The sequence below is a fragment of the Passer domesticus genome, chromosome 1, assembly GCF_036417665.1.
Source record: "Passer domesticus isolate bPasDom1 chromosome 1, bPasDom1.hap1, whole genome shotgun sequence".
Classification (NCBI taxonomy): domain Eukaryota; kingdom Metazoa; phylum Chordata; class Aves; order Passeriformes; family Passeridae; genus Passer; species Passer domesticus.
The window spans coordinates 40,262,897-40,279,973 of NC_087474.1; the positions used below are offsets into that span (position 1 = coordinate 40,262,897).

A 17,077-nucleotide genomic window follows, 5' to 3' on the forward strand; every position below is an offset into this window, starting at 1 on the left:
AGCTCTCCAAGCCTCCAAGAAGGCCAACTAGTTTAGGTCACAAAACCCCACCAAATTAGCCAAGAGCAAGCCAGCATGTCTTTGCTTCCCTTGGCCCAGACTATCCCTTTCTGGTGCCACCCCTCATCTCTGTCTTCCCCATCCCCTCGTCAAGCTTGATTTGAAACCAGACAACCTGACTGCTGATCCATGGTTGTGTGACCAACCCTTACTTGGGTGATCTTTAAAGGATTTGGAGTATATACTGGTATTGATATGAGCACAAGTGGTAGACCCAGTACCTAATTCTAAGAGATTGTTTGGTTTTATTGAAGAGAATGTGTCCCCAGAGAAGAGATCTTAATCTGTGTCAGCTGTCTAGTGTTTTTTTACAACATGAACCACACCCTTGTGGATTTTGGCTAAATTTTTATGAGTTAGCCATGTTATAGCTGTTCTTCCTGGAGCTATGTAGCTGAATGCAATCACTGATAACTGTGTGTCTTTGGTGTGTATGATTATGAAAACCATTCTAGAAATTCAGTACCAAGTGCCTTCATTCCTATGAATTCTGCAGCTCTCTCACACTTCCAGATCAACTACAAGGAGGAGTAGACGTTTAAACCCAGTCTTTTTACCCAAATTCTTTCCACTCTTCCTTGTGGAGCCTGTCCTTTTAGGTCATGTGCTGTGAGCACTTCAGGTGACTCATGAAAACCACGTGCTGCATTCATATGTATTAAGTGAATAACTACAGATAAAAATTAAAGTAATGTAAAACTTCAGTTCGTAACATTTCCATTTCATTCACAAACACAGGCATTAACTACAGTCAGGAGGGGGGAGAATTGAGGCTTTGCCATTCCTTTTTTATTGTTGTGGATTAGTGTTTCTTTTAAATGAAAACAGCCCCTTTGGGTTGCTTGCCTGGTTAGCCATGGCAGGAAGACAAACGATTTTTACAGTATCAGACATGCGGTTTCCTGTCTGTGTTTAACTTTGAGCAGAACATCACAGCCAGCTGGTCCATGGCTCCTCCAGACAACTAGATAATAGCCTGTAATAATTTTGCCTTTGGAATGATTGTCATCCAGACCTATTCTGTACATTGTTCTTGTGTGGTTTTTTTTTTTTTTTTCCTACATTTCTTGTACACCAGAACAAGAATTTTTTGCAGTGGTTTTGCACATTCTAGTTTTAGAGAGCAAGATGAGAGCTACTCTAAAAAAAGCCTGATCAAACAGTGGTTTTAATAATTTATTAGCAGAAAAGGAGATAAAAAGGATTGCAATTTTTCACCTGTTGATCACAGTGTTTCCTTTCAAGCTACTGTTATAAAAGACTAGTGTTTAGTGTTTTACCTCTTCTTCCTGTATGCACACTTAAGACAGACCAGATTTAGTTTGTTTCTGATGTTTCTGAGGTAAGAAAGAAAACCCTGGTTAAAGCAACAAGTTCTAATTTCCACCAAAGGTTAGTCACTGAATTCCAGTGATTCACAGCTGAGCTGTTATTGCTTCTGGAAGAATTGGTGTATAGCACTATTGGCTTGCATAAGTCTTGACTGTGAAGGGCAAACCTCCTGACTCCATTTTTAGACACAAACATCTAAAGGTTTTGGGTATTGGAGGTGTTGTGACTCACTCAAGATTGACTTTGGAAATGTTTGAAGTAGATACATCAAAATAAAATGCCTGTTTATTGTATGGATTTTTATTTAAATTGCCAATCTGCAAGATAAGCAAGACAAAGTCAAACACGTGCCTAAATATGCCTGTAGTTCTGCTGTGTCAGGGGCCTGACCCTGATTCAGATCCCTGGCATTCCAGGCCACAGGCAGCTGGTGGAAAATACTGAGTGCAAATCGCTCCAAAGAATATTCTGTAGTTCTTGGAGAAATAACATGCAGGAGACAGGTAACCATTGTAAATCTGACTACTCTGTGTTTATTTTTTAATCGCTCTCTTTTTTTGCCAAACAAAATTGTGGGTGACTGGCAAGCAGCTTTACACCCTTGTGGTGGAAAAATGCTTCTCACAGCAAATCTCAATGCCAGTGTTTTGTAATTATTATTTATTCAATAGTCTAATGTTAGTATTACCAGAAGGCAAAGCCAGGGAGCAAAACCACTGGAAAAGATTAGGCAGAATTGGGGTAAAAGGCCTGGGGTGGCTAGAGGTTGGCTAGGTGGCAGACAGAGGCCTGGCCCTTCTGTTGTGGAAAAAATGAGAGCAGGACTAGACTATGAGGGCTTTTTGCACCCTGATGTCTGGTTGTGTCTGGTGAATCTTCTGAATCTTGCTTTACCTTCTTCTACTTTGATCTGCTGGGATGAATCAGGTCTGTCTGTAGTTGTTTGCACAGTCCCAGTCCTCCCGTGGTGTTTGGGCAGCTTTGTTCCTCAGCTTTCCCTTCACCACATCTCCCAGCCATTAGCCAGTGTGAGCATGACAGCTGCCTAACAAAGCTGGGCTTTATTAACAGTCTCAAGTTCTTTGACTGAAGTTAAGCCTGGTTTACCCCAAGAGACCAAGCAGTACTGTGGCCTTTCCAGCCCCACATCTGACCTGTTTTCTGTGGACAGAAATGACAAGGTACTCATTGTAGACAGGAATATGGGATTTCTGCATGTTACTTAGTGCATGACCTACCTATGTGGTGTGCCTTGGAACTGCTTCCTCTTGTGCAGCTCATTTAGGCACAGTCATTTATCAGTTTGCAAACCAGCAGTGTAGACTGCAAACAAGAAAACAAGTCTTTTAAATACTGTTGTCGATATATATGCAGTTGTTATCCTGGGCATCAAATTCAAATCCAAGCAACGGTGCAGAGAACTGAAAAGTTGGAACCAGGATTTCAACACAGTTCTGTTTTGTTTGTAGTTGTTTCATTCTAATAACTGACATGGTGGTAATTTTTTATCCTCACCTGTCTCTATGCAAGTCTCTATGCAGCTTGCAACCAAGGTGTCTGTGGGATTGTTTAGGTAGACTGTGTTTAGTGCTCACCTACTGCAAGATGAAGTCATTATTTTGGGCATTCCCACCACGCCCAGATATGAGAGAAACCTTAAGCATCAACTCTGAACCATCCAGACAGTTGCCATGAAATACCAAAACCTCAGTGATAGAGAAGATTGACAGGTCAACAAGAGTTTATGAGAATAATGAAGCTAATTGGGGAAGTGTGTCAAGGGAGGGTGGGTGTTGTGCTGCTTTTTAGCAGTTTCTTTTTAACTTTGCATTGACCATGGTTTTACAGAGTTGGTTAATTGAGAGTGTTAGAGACATGCCTATTTGATTAATCAATTGTAGCTGAGTCATTTGCCTGAACAAATTACAGCCTGTGGATTTGCAGTGCTCCAAGTGCTCTGATTGCTCACTGTGTACAGTTGTTATCTGGGAGAGCTGGTGCTGCTCTGGTGCCTGAATCACCACAAGCATGCCTGTGTGATGCCTTGTCCTGTGCCCGGACTACAGGAAATACGGATAATGTTTCAAAATGTCCTTAACTTTGTACCTCTCATTTGTCTCTAACATGTTGATCCTGTCTTTTCCTTTCTTTCTCTCCTGTTCCTCTCCTTACTAGAGTCAAAGTGTTAGTGATTTTACTTGACTCCATAGAAGGATCTCAGACTTAAGATCTGTGTGCAAACAGTCACCAGCCCATAAATACTTATGTGATGAGTTGTCCGGTGCTCAAGGAACATCAGAAGGGAGATGATTACAGCTGGACTGCTTCCAAGTGAATTTTAACAAAGGCTTTCATTAATCTCTCTTTCTGTTATCCAACTAACATGTTCAGAAGGTAACTGTCTTCCAGCTGCCCCATAAAAGAGGTCAGTAACATTACATAACATTGCACAGAGCCTCACTGCTTGTATGTTGGCTTTGTTCTCTGTTTCCTCTTAGGTATTTGCAGGCACTAGAGTCCCACCCAGTGCCTGCAGCTGTGTGTAACCAAAGGAGAGGCTGTGTAATGCTGAACATCTGATTCACTTAATGGGATAGAAAGGAAATAGAATGAAAAGAGGCTAAAGGAGCCAAAATTTTGTTTTGCTCTGTATTATTTATATTGTTTGCTTCTTAGGAAAATAACCATGCTCAGTTACAGATTTGTGTAAAAACAAACTAGGCAGTGCTGTTCCAGTCTGGTTGGCATATTTGTTACAATTTGCATCACTTGAGAGCTTAATAAGTATGGGAATGTGGCCAACCTTTTATCAGGTTGTCATGGAAGAGACTTTAATAATTACAGACAGAAACAAACTGTAACCAACACTGGCAACATAATATTTTGGGAAAGGTTGGAGGGTGAAACTCAGGCTGAGAATAAAAATAGTGGTTAATGTGTGGCATCTGTTGAAACATATTGAAACTGGAGAGATAGATTTGTTCCAGAAATCCACCAGCAAACAGCAGCAAACACCCAAGCCCACAGAAACACTGTCACATCATGTAAAGTTAAAATATGTTGGCTTTCATATTGCTGAGTAGGAAAGCTCAGCTGAAAAAATCAAAGTGTGTGAGAGATGCCATGTACACACAGTGAAGGGACCTATTAGAATGGGAGAGATAAGAAGGGAATGCATTAGTGGGGTGGAGGATTTTAAGCAAATGGGTGCTGTGCCAGCAAACCAAGGAATTACACTTTCTAGCCAGCAGAGAGGGAATAAAAGCAGCAACAAGCTATTTGTTCTGTCTTAGAGCTTAAGAGTTTCTTAGACCTCCTGGGTGCTGAATAGCATACTTGGCAATCAGTTGAAAAATGAAATCTTGCTTACAATAGATGAAATATCCATTAGGTCATTGCTGCCCAGCCTTTTTGCTGAAGTAAGCCACCCAGAGGCAGTCAAGTTGCCTGCCTCCCAGCCCTGTGACTAAGATGCAGTCATTCCCATCAGGTGACAGATGTATATGCATGACTCTTCCAACATGTAACACATCTAACTGGGGATTTTCCCTGGGCATTACAGAGAAGTCTTGAGTCCTGATCCCCTAGATAGTTGTGTGCCAAGGCCAAAGCTGCAGGTCTGCAGGGGAGAGCAGCAGTGGGTGTGCCACTGGTCTTCAAAATAGCTCATGCTTACTACCTTTCAGGAAAAGAGATAAGTAGTGGCACTGAGCAGTGACATGCATTGAGTGCTCTGAGAGCTGGGTTTGCCAACCATTTTTTGACTGCAGAGAACATTTAGGCAGTCAAATACCCAAAAGAACAGATGAATGGGTTCCCATACCTTTAAGTAAACCCTTAGGGCACAAAGTGCTGGAACCTGCACTTGGGTCACAGCACCCCACTGCAATGCTGCAGGCTGAAGGAAGAGGGGCAGGACAGCTGTCTGGAGGAAAAGGACCTGGAGGTGCTGGTCAGCAGTGGCTGAACACGAGCCAGCAGTGAGAGCAGGTGGCCAAGAGGGCCCATGGCATCCTGGCCTGTTTCAGAAAGAGTGGAGCCACCACAACCAGTGCAGTGCTTATCCCCCTGAACTCAGCACTGCTGAGAACACATCAAATCCTGTGGGCCCTCACTACAAGAAGGACGTTGAGGTGTTGGAGCATGTCCAGAGAAGAGTGGCAAAGCTGGGGAAGGATCTGTAGCACAAGTCCTGTGAAGACTATCTGAGGGAGTTGGGGTTGTCTAGCCAAGAGAACAGGAGGTTGAGGGGGAACCTTTTTTGGCTTTCTACTACTGTCTGAAAGGAGGCTGTAGCAAGGTGGGGGTCAACCTCCTCCCCTGAGTAAGAAGCAATGGAACAAGAGGAAATGGCCTCAAGTTGTTCAAAGGATGTTTAGATTGGATAGCTGGGGAAATTTCTTCACTGAAAGCATTGCTAAGCACTGGAACAGGTTCCCCAAGGAAGTGGTTGAATGAGCATCCCTGGAGCAATTTAAAAGCTCTGTAGATGTGGCACTTAGAGACATGGTTTAGTGGTAGACTTGGCAGTGCTGGGATAAAAGTTGGACTTGATGATCTTTCCAACCTAAACAATTCCATGATTCTATAGCAGGCCAGGCAGACCTGCCAACTACCGGAGGTGGTGCCTCTCCAGGAGAGAGATCTTCTTTTGGATACCCGGGTAATATCCTTTTCAGACTAAAAGCTGAAGACATGCAGCTCAAGCACATCTTACTTGGCCTTGACATACTTGGTTTACCTAGTCCAAAAAAAGATCCTGTCAAATACAGGAACTTGCTGAAGGAATTCAACTTTCAGGAAAGTCTGCAAGAAATGCCAGGGTTTATTTTCCACTGGATAGTAATATAGAGCCCACTCTGGTTTTAAAAACTAGTAATCTCTCTTCTGCCATGAGTTGGTTCAGCATAGAGCTGAGGGAGGGCTGGAACTGCACAACAAAACTATTAAATTGGAAAAAAAAATTGTCTCCAGCAAGTATGAAAAATTAAAATGTTTCCAAGAAGCTATCATGGTAAAAAAAAATGCAGGTTAATTTGAGGTGCAGCATTTGAATTTCATTATTACCGAGTCTTTTTTTGTCAGGATGAGCCATTTTCCTAAGGAAACACCCTCCACCCTGAGTAAAAATAGCTCCCTACCCCCCATCTGCAAACCCCCTAAAACAATGTCTGTAAAACCAGCAGAAATTTTTCAAAATTACATCAACTTTCAGAGCACTTTTGTCCTTAAGATAGAAGTTTCAGGGAAAAGTATAGGAGTATCAGAAGCAGAGTTTCTGATTGAAAATCAGTATTTCCCACCAAAAAATGTTTTGCTGAAGATTTCCAAGTCATTTTAATTCTAAAAAGGCCAAAATCAGGAATGTACATGAAACACTGAGCTACAGAATTTCATTTCCACTTTAGGATTCTGCAATAGAGATAAACTAAATTACGCCAAACAGCTGTTCAGAGTAAACTTCATGTCACTGAAAGTGAAGCATTTTATGGAGCTAGTTTTCATCCAGACAGCACTAAAGAGATGGGCAGGCTTTTCCATATTTTGTTGCCTAGTGCCTTGCTCAGAAATCACTACACAGGCAAGGTTCAAACTCCCATTTTGTAAAAAGCTCTCTCTTGATTCAGAGCGGGTCTTGAACTTGAAGCTGCTGTACCCCACCCTTACCAGTCCGCTCACTGCTGGGGATTCAGCACTCACATACATCTCTTGCCAAACTGCAGCATTTGAACAGAAATTCTGTTCAGGCAAAAGCATTCAAAAAGTGTTGGTTTTCATTCCAGTGTGGAATTCAAATCAAACTTTGAAACCTCAGAATTTCTACAAAATGGAGTTTTCCTCCAGTCGGCTCAAAGGGCTGCTTTGTGTCTTGGGATCTTGCAAAATAACTAGATCACAGTTCTGTGTCTGGGACCATGTTTTGTGACTTTCTGTTTCTGGGAATTTTTAAGACACTGCACAAGCTTGCAATACATCGGTGCTGATATATTTAACTTGGGTTCTGCTAATATCAAATATATTCTTTCTCTGCTCCGTGGCTTTGACTAGCAGTTGAATAGGCAACAGCTTTAGAGCTCACAGGAGCAGCAGACAGCAAGGAAGTAGTTCTGTCAGTACTGGCTGGGTATTCTGCTGCCCTGCCATTCAAGTGTGTGTCCTCATTTCACTGCCGTTGTTTTACTTATTCCTTCCAAAGTTCAGTGACACTAAAGCTGTATCAAAGGCATGAAAACCGACCTAAAGAATTTGCAAGTTCTAGGGCTTTGAAGCTCCCTGACTGAACAGGGGCTATACAGTGCTTCCATTTTCCTTGGCACCTGAGCTCTATTCCCTCAAGGCTTGGGTAGTGTTAAGGGTTATGCAGATGGTTTGTGCTTAGTTTAAACCACATACAGGAAGCTTTCTTTTAGCTCAACTTCTCCATTGTTATGCTATATTAATAGGCTCTTTTGAAGCCTAAGAAAGGACTGATCCACCCAAATAACAGTTGTGGGTGGGTAAAGTTATTTAGGAGCACGTTTGCAAAACATGAAAGGCTGTTTCATTTAACCATTTCCTTGCCTATCTGTGCAGCCAGGTTTTGCTCATTCCAGTGCTCAGAAAGAGGAAGCTGCACTCCCATTTTTTTAAATTATGAGGTTTCAGTCATAGGTATTTATTTATAAGTCAACATATTTATTCTTAGATTCCTCTAGTCAAGCCATAAAATGTTGGCTAGCCACTATGCAAGCATACAGGTGTGCTCTGAATTTTGATCCTGTCCTGATTTTGTACACAGATTTTGCAGAGAAGTACCCCATGCTTAGTTTGTGCTGGAATGGCTGATTTGATTCTGCTTATATCATTAGGCAAAATCAAAAGCAGTTCCAGAAGTGACTTGCTTGGGACACACCTCAGTGCCACCAGCTCTTTGCTCTTGCTGTCCCCTTTAATTCTCCTGTCAGGCAGCTTGGTCCCCTCCTAAGCTTAGAGTTCAACCTTGTCAGTCCTGACACTCAGTTCTCCCTGATGTGTGCTCATTCTTGCGCTTCCCAAACACTGAGTGGGATTTACCTAGTGTCTTAAATACTGAAAATTAGCACAGCCTTTGTCCCTGCTGCTTTAGGTGGGGTTGTGCAGCTCAATGTTTTTCACCCCCTGCTTCTCTGCTTCCTCCAAGTGACCATGCCAAAGCAGATGTGTCACTTTGCAGCAGGGCTGCAGGATGATACAGTGTTCAGAGGGAAGTGGCCAAAATGCTCAGCTTCTGCTTTGATTAACTTTTTTTTACATTCTTTTTCAAGTAACATTTGCAACATTGACAGTTTTTTCCCTTCTACCCAAAAATTCCCCTGCACCGCAAGCAGAGCTTTCTCTTGTGCAAAAAGAGGAAGAGCTGAAGGAGCTGAGAACTCTGCTGGAGAGTTCTCAGCTGTAGAGCAAAATAATACAACCTGCTCCAGGACATTGTAGGAATGACTGGAGATCCTCACACAGGTAGCCATAACAGTAAAGGAGCATGGTGTGTTTCTCCTCAGTTAGAGCTGAACATGCACCCAGCTACCTTCAGCTGCTTGCATTCAGGGGGAGCAATTTGAAAGACAACTAATGCATCTTAGGGCTTTTGTCACTCATTTTGAAAGATGTTTGTGTTTCAGATATCTGGTCTACATACTGCAGCTCTGTGGCAAAGAAAAAAGGACTTAAAAGGCTGTAAAGAAACATTTTCATCTTTGTGAAAGAGTATGATACAGATGACATGTTACTCATTTCCACGGGCAGAGTCCAGACTTAAGCATGCTTTTCTGTGGTCAAGAAAAAACAACAAAAATCCCAAACCAGCAAAACAGAACTCCAAATATTCAATAAAATTACTTTCTCTGATTGTTATAGGTCATGGTTGTGTCACATAGTTGTGACCTGCTTGCAGTCAAAACTCCAAAACAGCCATCCCACAATGCAGTCAGTTCTCCTCCATCAGGGTGTTTCCCAAGTTCTTAATAAAGCAGATTTTCTAGAAGCAAAGAATGCACAAGGGAATAAGCAATGCAAATCTATTTACTGACAGTGACATTTGACTTTCTAAATATATTCCTCCCGTAAGAGCCATACAAACACAGCATATTTTTTTCCCCTCTTCAATATGTTTAAAAGCAGAAGAGTTGGCTTTAATCTGTGATGAACTTTTAGGTATTGTTTTGATTTAAAATGTAATAATTTTAAAAATTCTAACATTTTGCTGTTAAGAGAAGCTACTGGAGAACAAGGATTTGTGGTTTGCATAAGTCTGGTAGAAGGGATTGCCTTAAGTTCTTTTGCATAAATAAAGGAAATATGTTTTTGTAGGTACTGCTAGTGCAAATCATTGACCTGTGCTAGGCTGGGAATGACAGTGCTAGAAAGGCACTTCTTCCTTGAAACCCTGTGAGGGAGGCTAGGATTTAATTACTCACTTGCATCTGGTTGATGAACCTTTCAAATAGAAGAAGCACATCCTGGTTCAGGATGCAAGCCTTTTTCCAGATAAAAAGAATATACTTTTCAGATGTCCTATCACCTGCCTTTGAACAGCTGATGGCTCCTGCTAATTGCCAGCTGGATTTACAATGGATTAGTGATTACAAGTGAAATTGGAGGGTCAGTTCTAATTGCTTGTTCTAATTGTAGACTTTTTACTCTTATCCGTTTTAGCATTGCTCACCTTTGTTTTGAAAGGCACAGAGTAGGGGAAACAGAGACTTGTGGCTAATGTAGTCAGTGACAGCTTCCCTTCAGAGCTTATTAAACTTTTCCTTTTCGTATTGACTTATTTGGCCTGATGCACAGAGCCTGAGTCAATGACATGGCTGTAAGCATCTGCTAGAGCACCGTGCTGCCACCACAAGCCACTTGCTTAGCTGTACCTGCAGCTACATTGGTTTCAGTCTAGGTTAGGCTCCCAGGACTTCTTCCAAACAATTCCCTCCCTCATGCAAAGATGATACAGTACATTTTATCAAAGGAAGAGACTGAGAGAGTAAATTTCCATGTGCTCAATCAAATCAGTTTCAGATATAAACTCTGGCCCTCCTTTAATCTCTTCTTGGAATTAAACTGTTCCCTTTTAAACTGGTTGTCTTCCCTAAGAAATACTGAACTAGAAGGTAGTTTTTAGAGGTGACAGGGCAGCTCTTACCTGTAGGATAATAATCTGTACTCTTCCCAGAACACATCCCTATTCTAGAATAGGTCCCTGTTGTTCTTCTATTCTCTATATGTTCCACCTAAGAATATGTTGGCGTGTGCAGTGCACCAGGTGTGGAGTTAGGAATGAACATCTTCATCACAGCAGAAAACCACTGTACAGCCCACAAGGAACTCACAGAGGAAGTTTTTCAATACATAAATCCATATAGAAGTACCTGGAGGATGGTGGTGGTGACCGTTCTTAGCCTGTTTACATGCAGGTGTTTGAATTAGTTCTAGCAACATTCACATACATCAAAGCATGAGAATGAGTTCTGATTTTTGAGTCTGTATGCAAGTATACATATTTGTGCCTAAATATTTTTGTATAGTGTGTGAACAGACTTCCTGAAGATGGCTTTGCAGGGATCCTACTAAAATATACTGGATCTGGAGTAAATGGGCAAGTGGGAGTTCACAGACTTCATTGTCTGTTTATCTATAGAAAAATTAAGGTATTCTAGTAATTAGTGGTTAAAGGAGCAGTTCTGTCAAGAATACATTGACAGAGTAACTACAGGAGACTTTGGCTATTGTATTCAGGACAGTGAGGATTTCATCCATTATGTATTAAAAGTCAGAGAGGAACAAAGCTACTAATTACATTAGGATCTTACTTGTTCAGTTCTAGCTTTTTATAAAGTAAGCAGGCAGGGAAGTCCTGGTAAGCAGAGGCCTACACACAAAACAACATTTTGAAGCAAAAAAGCAGAGACAATTTTTATTATTTGCTGTTAGTGGAGAGGATAATGTATTGCATTCTGATAAAAATTATAATTATTGACGGCCTTCTGTACATATGAAACTATGAAATAACTTCATCATGCCCTCCTTCTGTTCTTTGCAGATGACCCCCATAAGCCAGAGGAGAAAGATGAAATTTCCAAAGTCACAATCATAAGTCTTGTCCCATTACTGGTGATTTCTGTTGCTGTGATTGTTATCTTTTATGCCTACCGCACTCACAAGAAGAGGAAAGTCAGCAAGGCATGGGAGAAGAATGTTAAGCCCAAAAAGCATAAGGATTGCAGTGATGGCTGTGCCATTATGTTAGATGATGACCGCTCAGACATCAGCTCCACGTGTGCCAACAACATCAACCACAACACAGAGCTGCTGCCCATTGAGTTGGACGTTGTTGTTGGCAAAGGAAGGTTTGCTGAAGTGTACAAAGCCAAATTGAAGCAAAACACATCAGAACAGTATGAAACTGTGGCAGTCAAGATTTTCTCCTATGAAGAATATGCTTCCTGGAAAACGGAGAAAGATATTTTTTCAGATGTAAACCTCAAGCACGAGAACATACTCCAGTTCTTGACAGCAGAGGAGCGTAAGACAGATCTTGGCAAACAGTATTGGTTGATCACTGCCTTCCATGCTAAAGGAAACTTGCAGGAATATCTCACACGGCACATTATCAGCTGGGAGGACCTCTGGAAACTTGGCGGGTCCTTGGCCCGAGGGATTGCCCATCTGCACAGTGACCACACACCCTGTGGTCGTCCCAAAACACCTATCGTACACAGAGACCTAAAGAGTTCCAACATCCTGGTGAAAAATGATTTAACCTGCTGTCTCTGTGACTTTGGGTTGTCCCTGAGGCTGGACCCTTCCCTCTCTGTGGATGACTTGGCTAACAGTGGGCAGGTAAGTTAGAAGGTTGAAGTGGGGGGCGGGTAATGTACCAGTTGGTCTGTCGGTTTGTGGGCTGAAAAGATGGAAAAACTGCAGGCTTCTATGGCAGCTTTGACTAAAAATAATTCAAAATTAATGTGAATGGGTTTGTAAACAAAGAGGCTCTAAACATTAAAGCAACAACGAGAGGAGTGCAATGTAGGTTTTGTTATGATTGGAGATCTGCATGTGTGTGTGATGCAACCATCCTCTCACTTGATACCAAGTGTGTATGAGCTTTTTAGCAACTGTTCATGGTGCTGCTGCAATGCACACACACAACTACAATAAGGATCTGCTTCATGTTGTGAGGTTTTGACACAATTTTCATGCCTGATGGCATTACACTTCTGTGTGACTTGACCCAGTCCTGGTTTACCCCAGCATAAGTGAAGTCAATCATGCATCCTCAAAAGCTGTAAGCACGTAACTACAGATAGATAATAATTTTAAATTTCGAAAAAAGAGACCTCTATAATGAATGAGTACATTCTTCACATGTAAGCAAATACAAGGATGTCAAATAAAAATACTTGTCCTGTTGTGATTTTTCAACTAAGGGGCATGGATAATATTCATTTACTTGACAGGGATGTTTATGAAGGTGTTGAAGATTATCTACATAGTGTCTCTTTTAATGAAAACTCCCATAGTATAAATTCAGATCATCTGTTAACTTAATTCCTAATAGTTTATGTATTTATTTGTGTATTTCATATTTGTATTTTTATACATAGGTTACTCAAATCTTGTCTATTTAAACTAACTTTTACCTCACATGGAACAAATATTTTAGCTTAGAATATTTTCAGGGACGGATCTTCCGTCTGTGGTGTTCTCTTGAGTTCACAGGAGTTTTACTGTTGTAAATCAAATGTGGATATGCCTTTGGAAGACTCCTTATTGAGAAGCAACTGTCCTGATCTCATTTTTAGAAGATCTATTAACCAGGGCCAGGAGTGAATGTTAATTACTGGAGCCATTCTTAAAATACTACAAACACCACTCTGTTACATATAGTTTCTCTCCAGTATGCCAGATATTTTTAGAGTTCAATGAAGTCATGCCAGATTGTCAATCATAAGACTGGTCCCATTTGAAGCAAGAGAAGGACTCTGAAATTCATCACCCACAGACACTTTGCTTAAAGCGGACCCTTATTGCGTGCTGATTTCTCTGGTATTGCTCAGAGGCACTTGGAAGCAGGAGGATACTGCCACTTCCACAGTCCACACCAACACTGGTGACAAAGTACAGGGCTGCCTAGATCAGGTTATGGCTTTGGAGTTGGTCTCCTTGGACACCAGTTTGTTTAGCTTCAGTGAATCTGTTTGGGGGTGACCCAGCTGATGTCGTTTTTCTCTGTGACAAAGGAGTATGAGTCAATTGATTTGACTCCAACCTCTGCCTTGTTCTTTTTGGGCTCACAAGAGCAACCCACTTTAATTCCCCAACATGCCAGCTTTAGTGCTGTAGCTTTTATTAAAGAAGTCTTGCACCAAGTTTTGCCTTATGCATAATTTCTAAAGTTTACTCTTTGATTCAAACCCTTGCTACCAGGAGATTCAATTTTAAAACTTGTATAATGGAGTTGACACAATTTTTAATTAAAGAAAAACTCAAGCTTTCAATGAAATAAATAAGAGTGTAAGTATTTAACTGTTTTTCTGGTCATCCTTAGGCACTAATATTGAAGGCAAGTTGTTGGGATTACAAAGCCATCTTCTTTCCAATCTACCCATCTACCTTCCATATCATGCAGATATAGCCATTATTGACTACAATACCAGGCTGGAAACCACCTTTTTCCCCTACAGAACCTTTGCAGTCTTTTGAGTTTGGTCATCCATGATGGTTAATATTTGCAGACATTACTTAATGTGACCGTATAAATCTGGACCTTCTTCCCACTGTGTTCAGAGAACTGGTAGGTGGCTGCAAGGCCAGCAGTTCTATACCTCAGCAGCATCAGATAAAGAGAAATATATACTGCCTCTCTGACTGATACACCTCAGGGCATGAAACTTCTCTCAACAGCTTGAAAGAAATGTAAGATCTCCAGTAAAAAAAGATTCAAACATCACAAAAATGAAGCGAGATGGTCTCTCACTAGAAGTTTTGGAAAATCAAGAACTGAAAGCAGACTGGTATCTGCAAAGGAGAAACATATCCAGACCCTAGCGGGGGCAATCAGCTTGGAATTGCCAGAGTTCAGATACCTAAAAATGCCTTTGAGACTCAGGAGTCACTTGTTTTCAACATACAGAAAAAGTGTCTTTGACCAATAAACGTGATAAACTAAAATGCAGATAAAACGACATAAGCAGAATGAAATACATGATAATTCTAAGCAGGAAGGATATAAGATTGGCTTGATAGCATTCTTCAAGTTAATTTTTTTTTCTACACTTTCTTCTGTGCATTTTAGTTGTAGGCCTTCATCCTCCACTGTCCTGCAAAAGTGCAGAATCATTTTCATTGCTGCAAAGAGTGTGTTAAATGCCAGACAAGAACAGAACTTTGTGGCAATGTGAGGGACCTGTGTTTAGGCATCATTAACTCTTGTTAAAATCTGCAAGGTTTGCAGATGTTTGCCCATGTGCACAGGTAACCTTCTTAAGCTTTGGGTGGGATGGCTTGGAGAAGAAATCATGTGCTAGAGAGTTAATGGTGGGTAGCAGCAACCTCTACTTCAGTGTTTCCATCTGTACATTTTATGTGGGGAAGGGAGTTGGTGCTCACCTTGGTGGTGCTGAGACATGACTGTCCCAAGTATCTGTTCAGTGTATAGCTGCTATTCATATGCTTGCCCTTAAATTCATCAGTGTCAATGTAGCAGGGAACTTAACTTTGAGACTGCTCACACTGAATTTTTTTTTCTGTCCTCTGTTTATAAAGGCTTTGATCCTACAACCATTCGGATATTTTTGACACAGAGATTTTCTGCTGTTGCAAGGTCCTATGACAAAGCTATGTTCTTGATCTTTCCTTCTTGTTATGATACTTTCCACTTTTTGTGGAACATCTTCCCACTTGCCCTGAGCCTGAGGTGATAAGACATGTTTACAGAAGCTTATAAAAAGGGTGCCCATAGGGCTCTCTCAAGACTGCACATTTACTATGTGGCTGTCTGCAGTTGCAGACCCAGTAACTGAAATGATCTTTCACAGCCCTGCTTGCCTCTGGGCTCTGGAGTGATTGCTGTAGTGTAAACAGCTCGTTTAAATCATATGTCCTACTGCATCACCCACTTGTGTTTGTTCATCCCTGCCATTAAACAGTCTTCAACTTGAATCTGTCTTTGCCTGATGAAAGACTTCTGTTTGCAGTTTTTCAAGGGGGATACGTTATTTTTGTGAAGAGTTTGTCATTTGAGAGCAACTGTTGAGTGATCCAAGAATTCTTCCTTAAATCCTTTCTCATGATAAAAACAGACTTTTAAACTTCACTTTCTGTAATGCAAAATCATAATCTAGATCTCAGCAAAGCTGCTAAAGTCATTGCTGAAAATTGCTCAGTATGAATAAAGTTTATGAGAACGTTTTTTCAAAGGGCAGATTTTTGGTTTCAGTTCAAATGTGTGGTTCTGCATTCAGCATTTGTGTGTTTTCTTTCTTCTCCCAGGCCTGCATTTACTCTCCTTTTAAGCCTACCATGAAAAGAAACAGCTAACACTGTAATATGCTGTGCAATATAATACAATGTTTCTTGCTCATCTGAAAGACACTTGGTCAGCAGCAATTGCTTCAGGCCCAAAGGCTGGAGTTTATCTGTGAATAGCCAAAGAGTGAGAAAATTTGTCAGTGTCAAAATTATTTGCTTAAGGAAGTAAAAAGGGCTATTTTTTTTCTTCCTCACCAAGAGAGGTGCAAGTAAGTTGGTAGTCAGGACAATGCCAGATTCCCCTGGCAGCAGAAAATATGGCCTGTGCCAAGTATAGCCTGAATTTTTGGATACATGTCAAATGGCACTGTTTCTGTGAAAGCTGAAGTTAAATCACAGTGGAATCCAAAACATGAATTGCAATTTCAGTTTGTGAGCTCTCCCCAATCTCTTCTCCTGTAGGTTGGCACAGCAAGATATATGGCCCCTGAGGTTTTGGAGTCCAGGATGAACCTGGAGAACATGGAGTCCTTCAAACAAACAGATGTGTACTCCATGGCTTTGGTCCTCTGGGAAATGACATCTCGCTGTAACGCTGTCGGAGGTAAGTGCCATCTGTTTTCTTCTCTCTAAAAGTATGTTGAGACAGACATGCTCTCATGGTTGTCTGAGGAGAGGGCGATTCTTTTTGCCTATCATAAGGTTTTCTAGTGTATCTGGATGCTGTAAATTAACAGTCCTTCAGTAGTGTGAGATGCACATGTGCATGGGCAGGCTTGCACACTAAGCACTGAGCACACGAGTAAATTGATGCTCCAAACTTAAGGATAAGTTTGGTGTTAGGCAGGTCACTTCTAGAGATTATTAAAGTCTGGTTTCCCTATGACATCTTGGGTAGCTATGGATTGACTCAGTCTGGTTGATCTCATTCAAAATAATTGGAAACATAAGTCAATTTGAAATATTAAACTGAAGAAGTGATAACTGCTTTCTGTTTACTTGCATGGAATGTTAATTCTCAAACCTAGTAAGGGCCAGTTAAGTGTCACATTTACTAATTGGTAATTTCCGTAAGAGGCATCATAGTGGGATGGAAAGTTTGCTGTTTTCCCAAAGTCACCAGCTGCTGCACATCATGCTTTGTGATTTTGCAAGAGATCATCCATATGAGAAACCAAGGGATGTTTGCGGTATAAAGTGTAGT

At 41.2% G+C, this 17,077-nt stretch overlaps 1 protein-coding gene across 2 annotated transcripts in view; it reads left to right on the top strand.

Moving 5' to 3' along the window:
• TGFBR2 (transforming growth factor beta receptor 2) overlaps positions 1-17,077 on the top strand; it is a 61,135-nt gene that overhangs the window by 30,993 nt on the left and 13,065 nt on the right. For both annotated transcript variants that reach the window (XM_064415223.1, XM_064415230.1), the window contains 2 exons: positions 11,444-12,243; positions 16,336-16,477. In XM_064415223.1, coding sequence (XP_064271293.1) covers positions 11,444-12,243; positions 16,336-16,477 — 942 coding nt within the window. The remainder of the gene's footprint in view (positions 1-11,443; positions 12,244-16,335; positions 16,478-17,077) is intronic.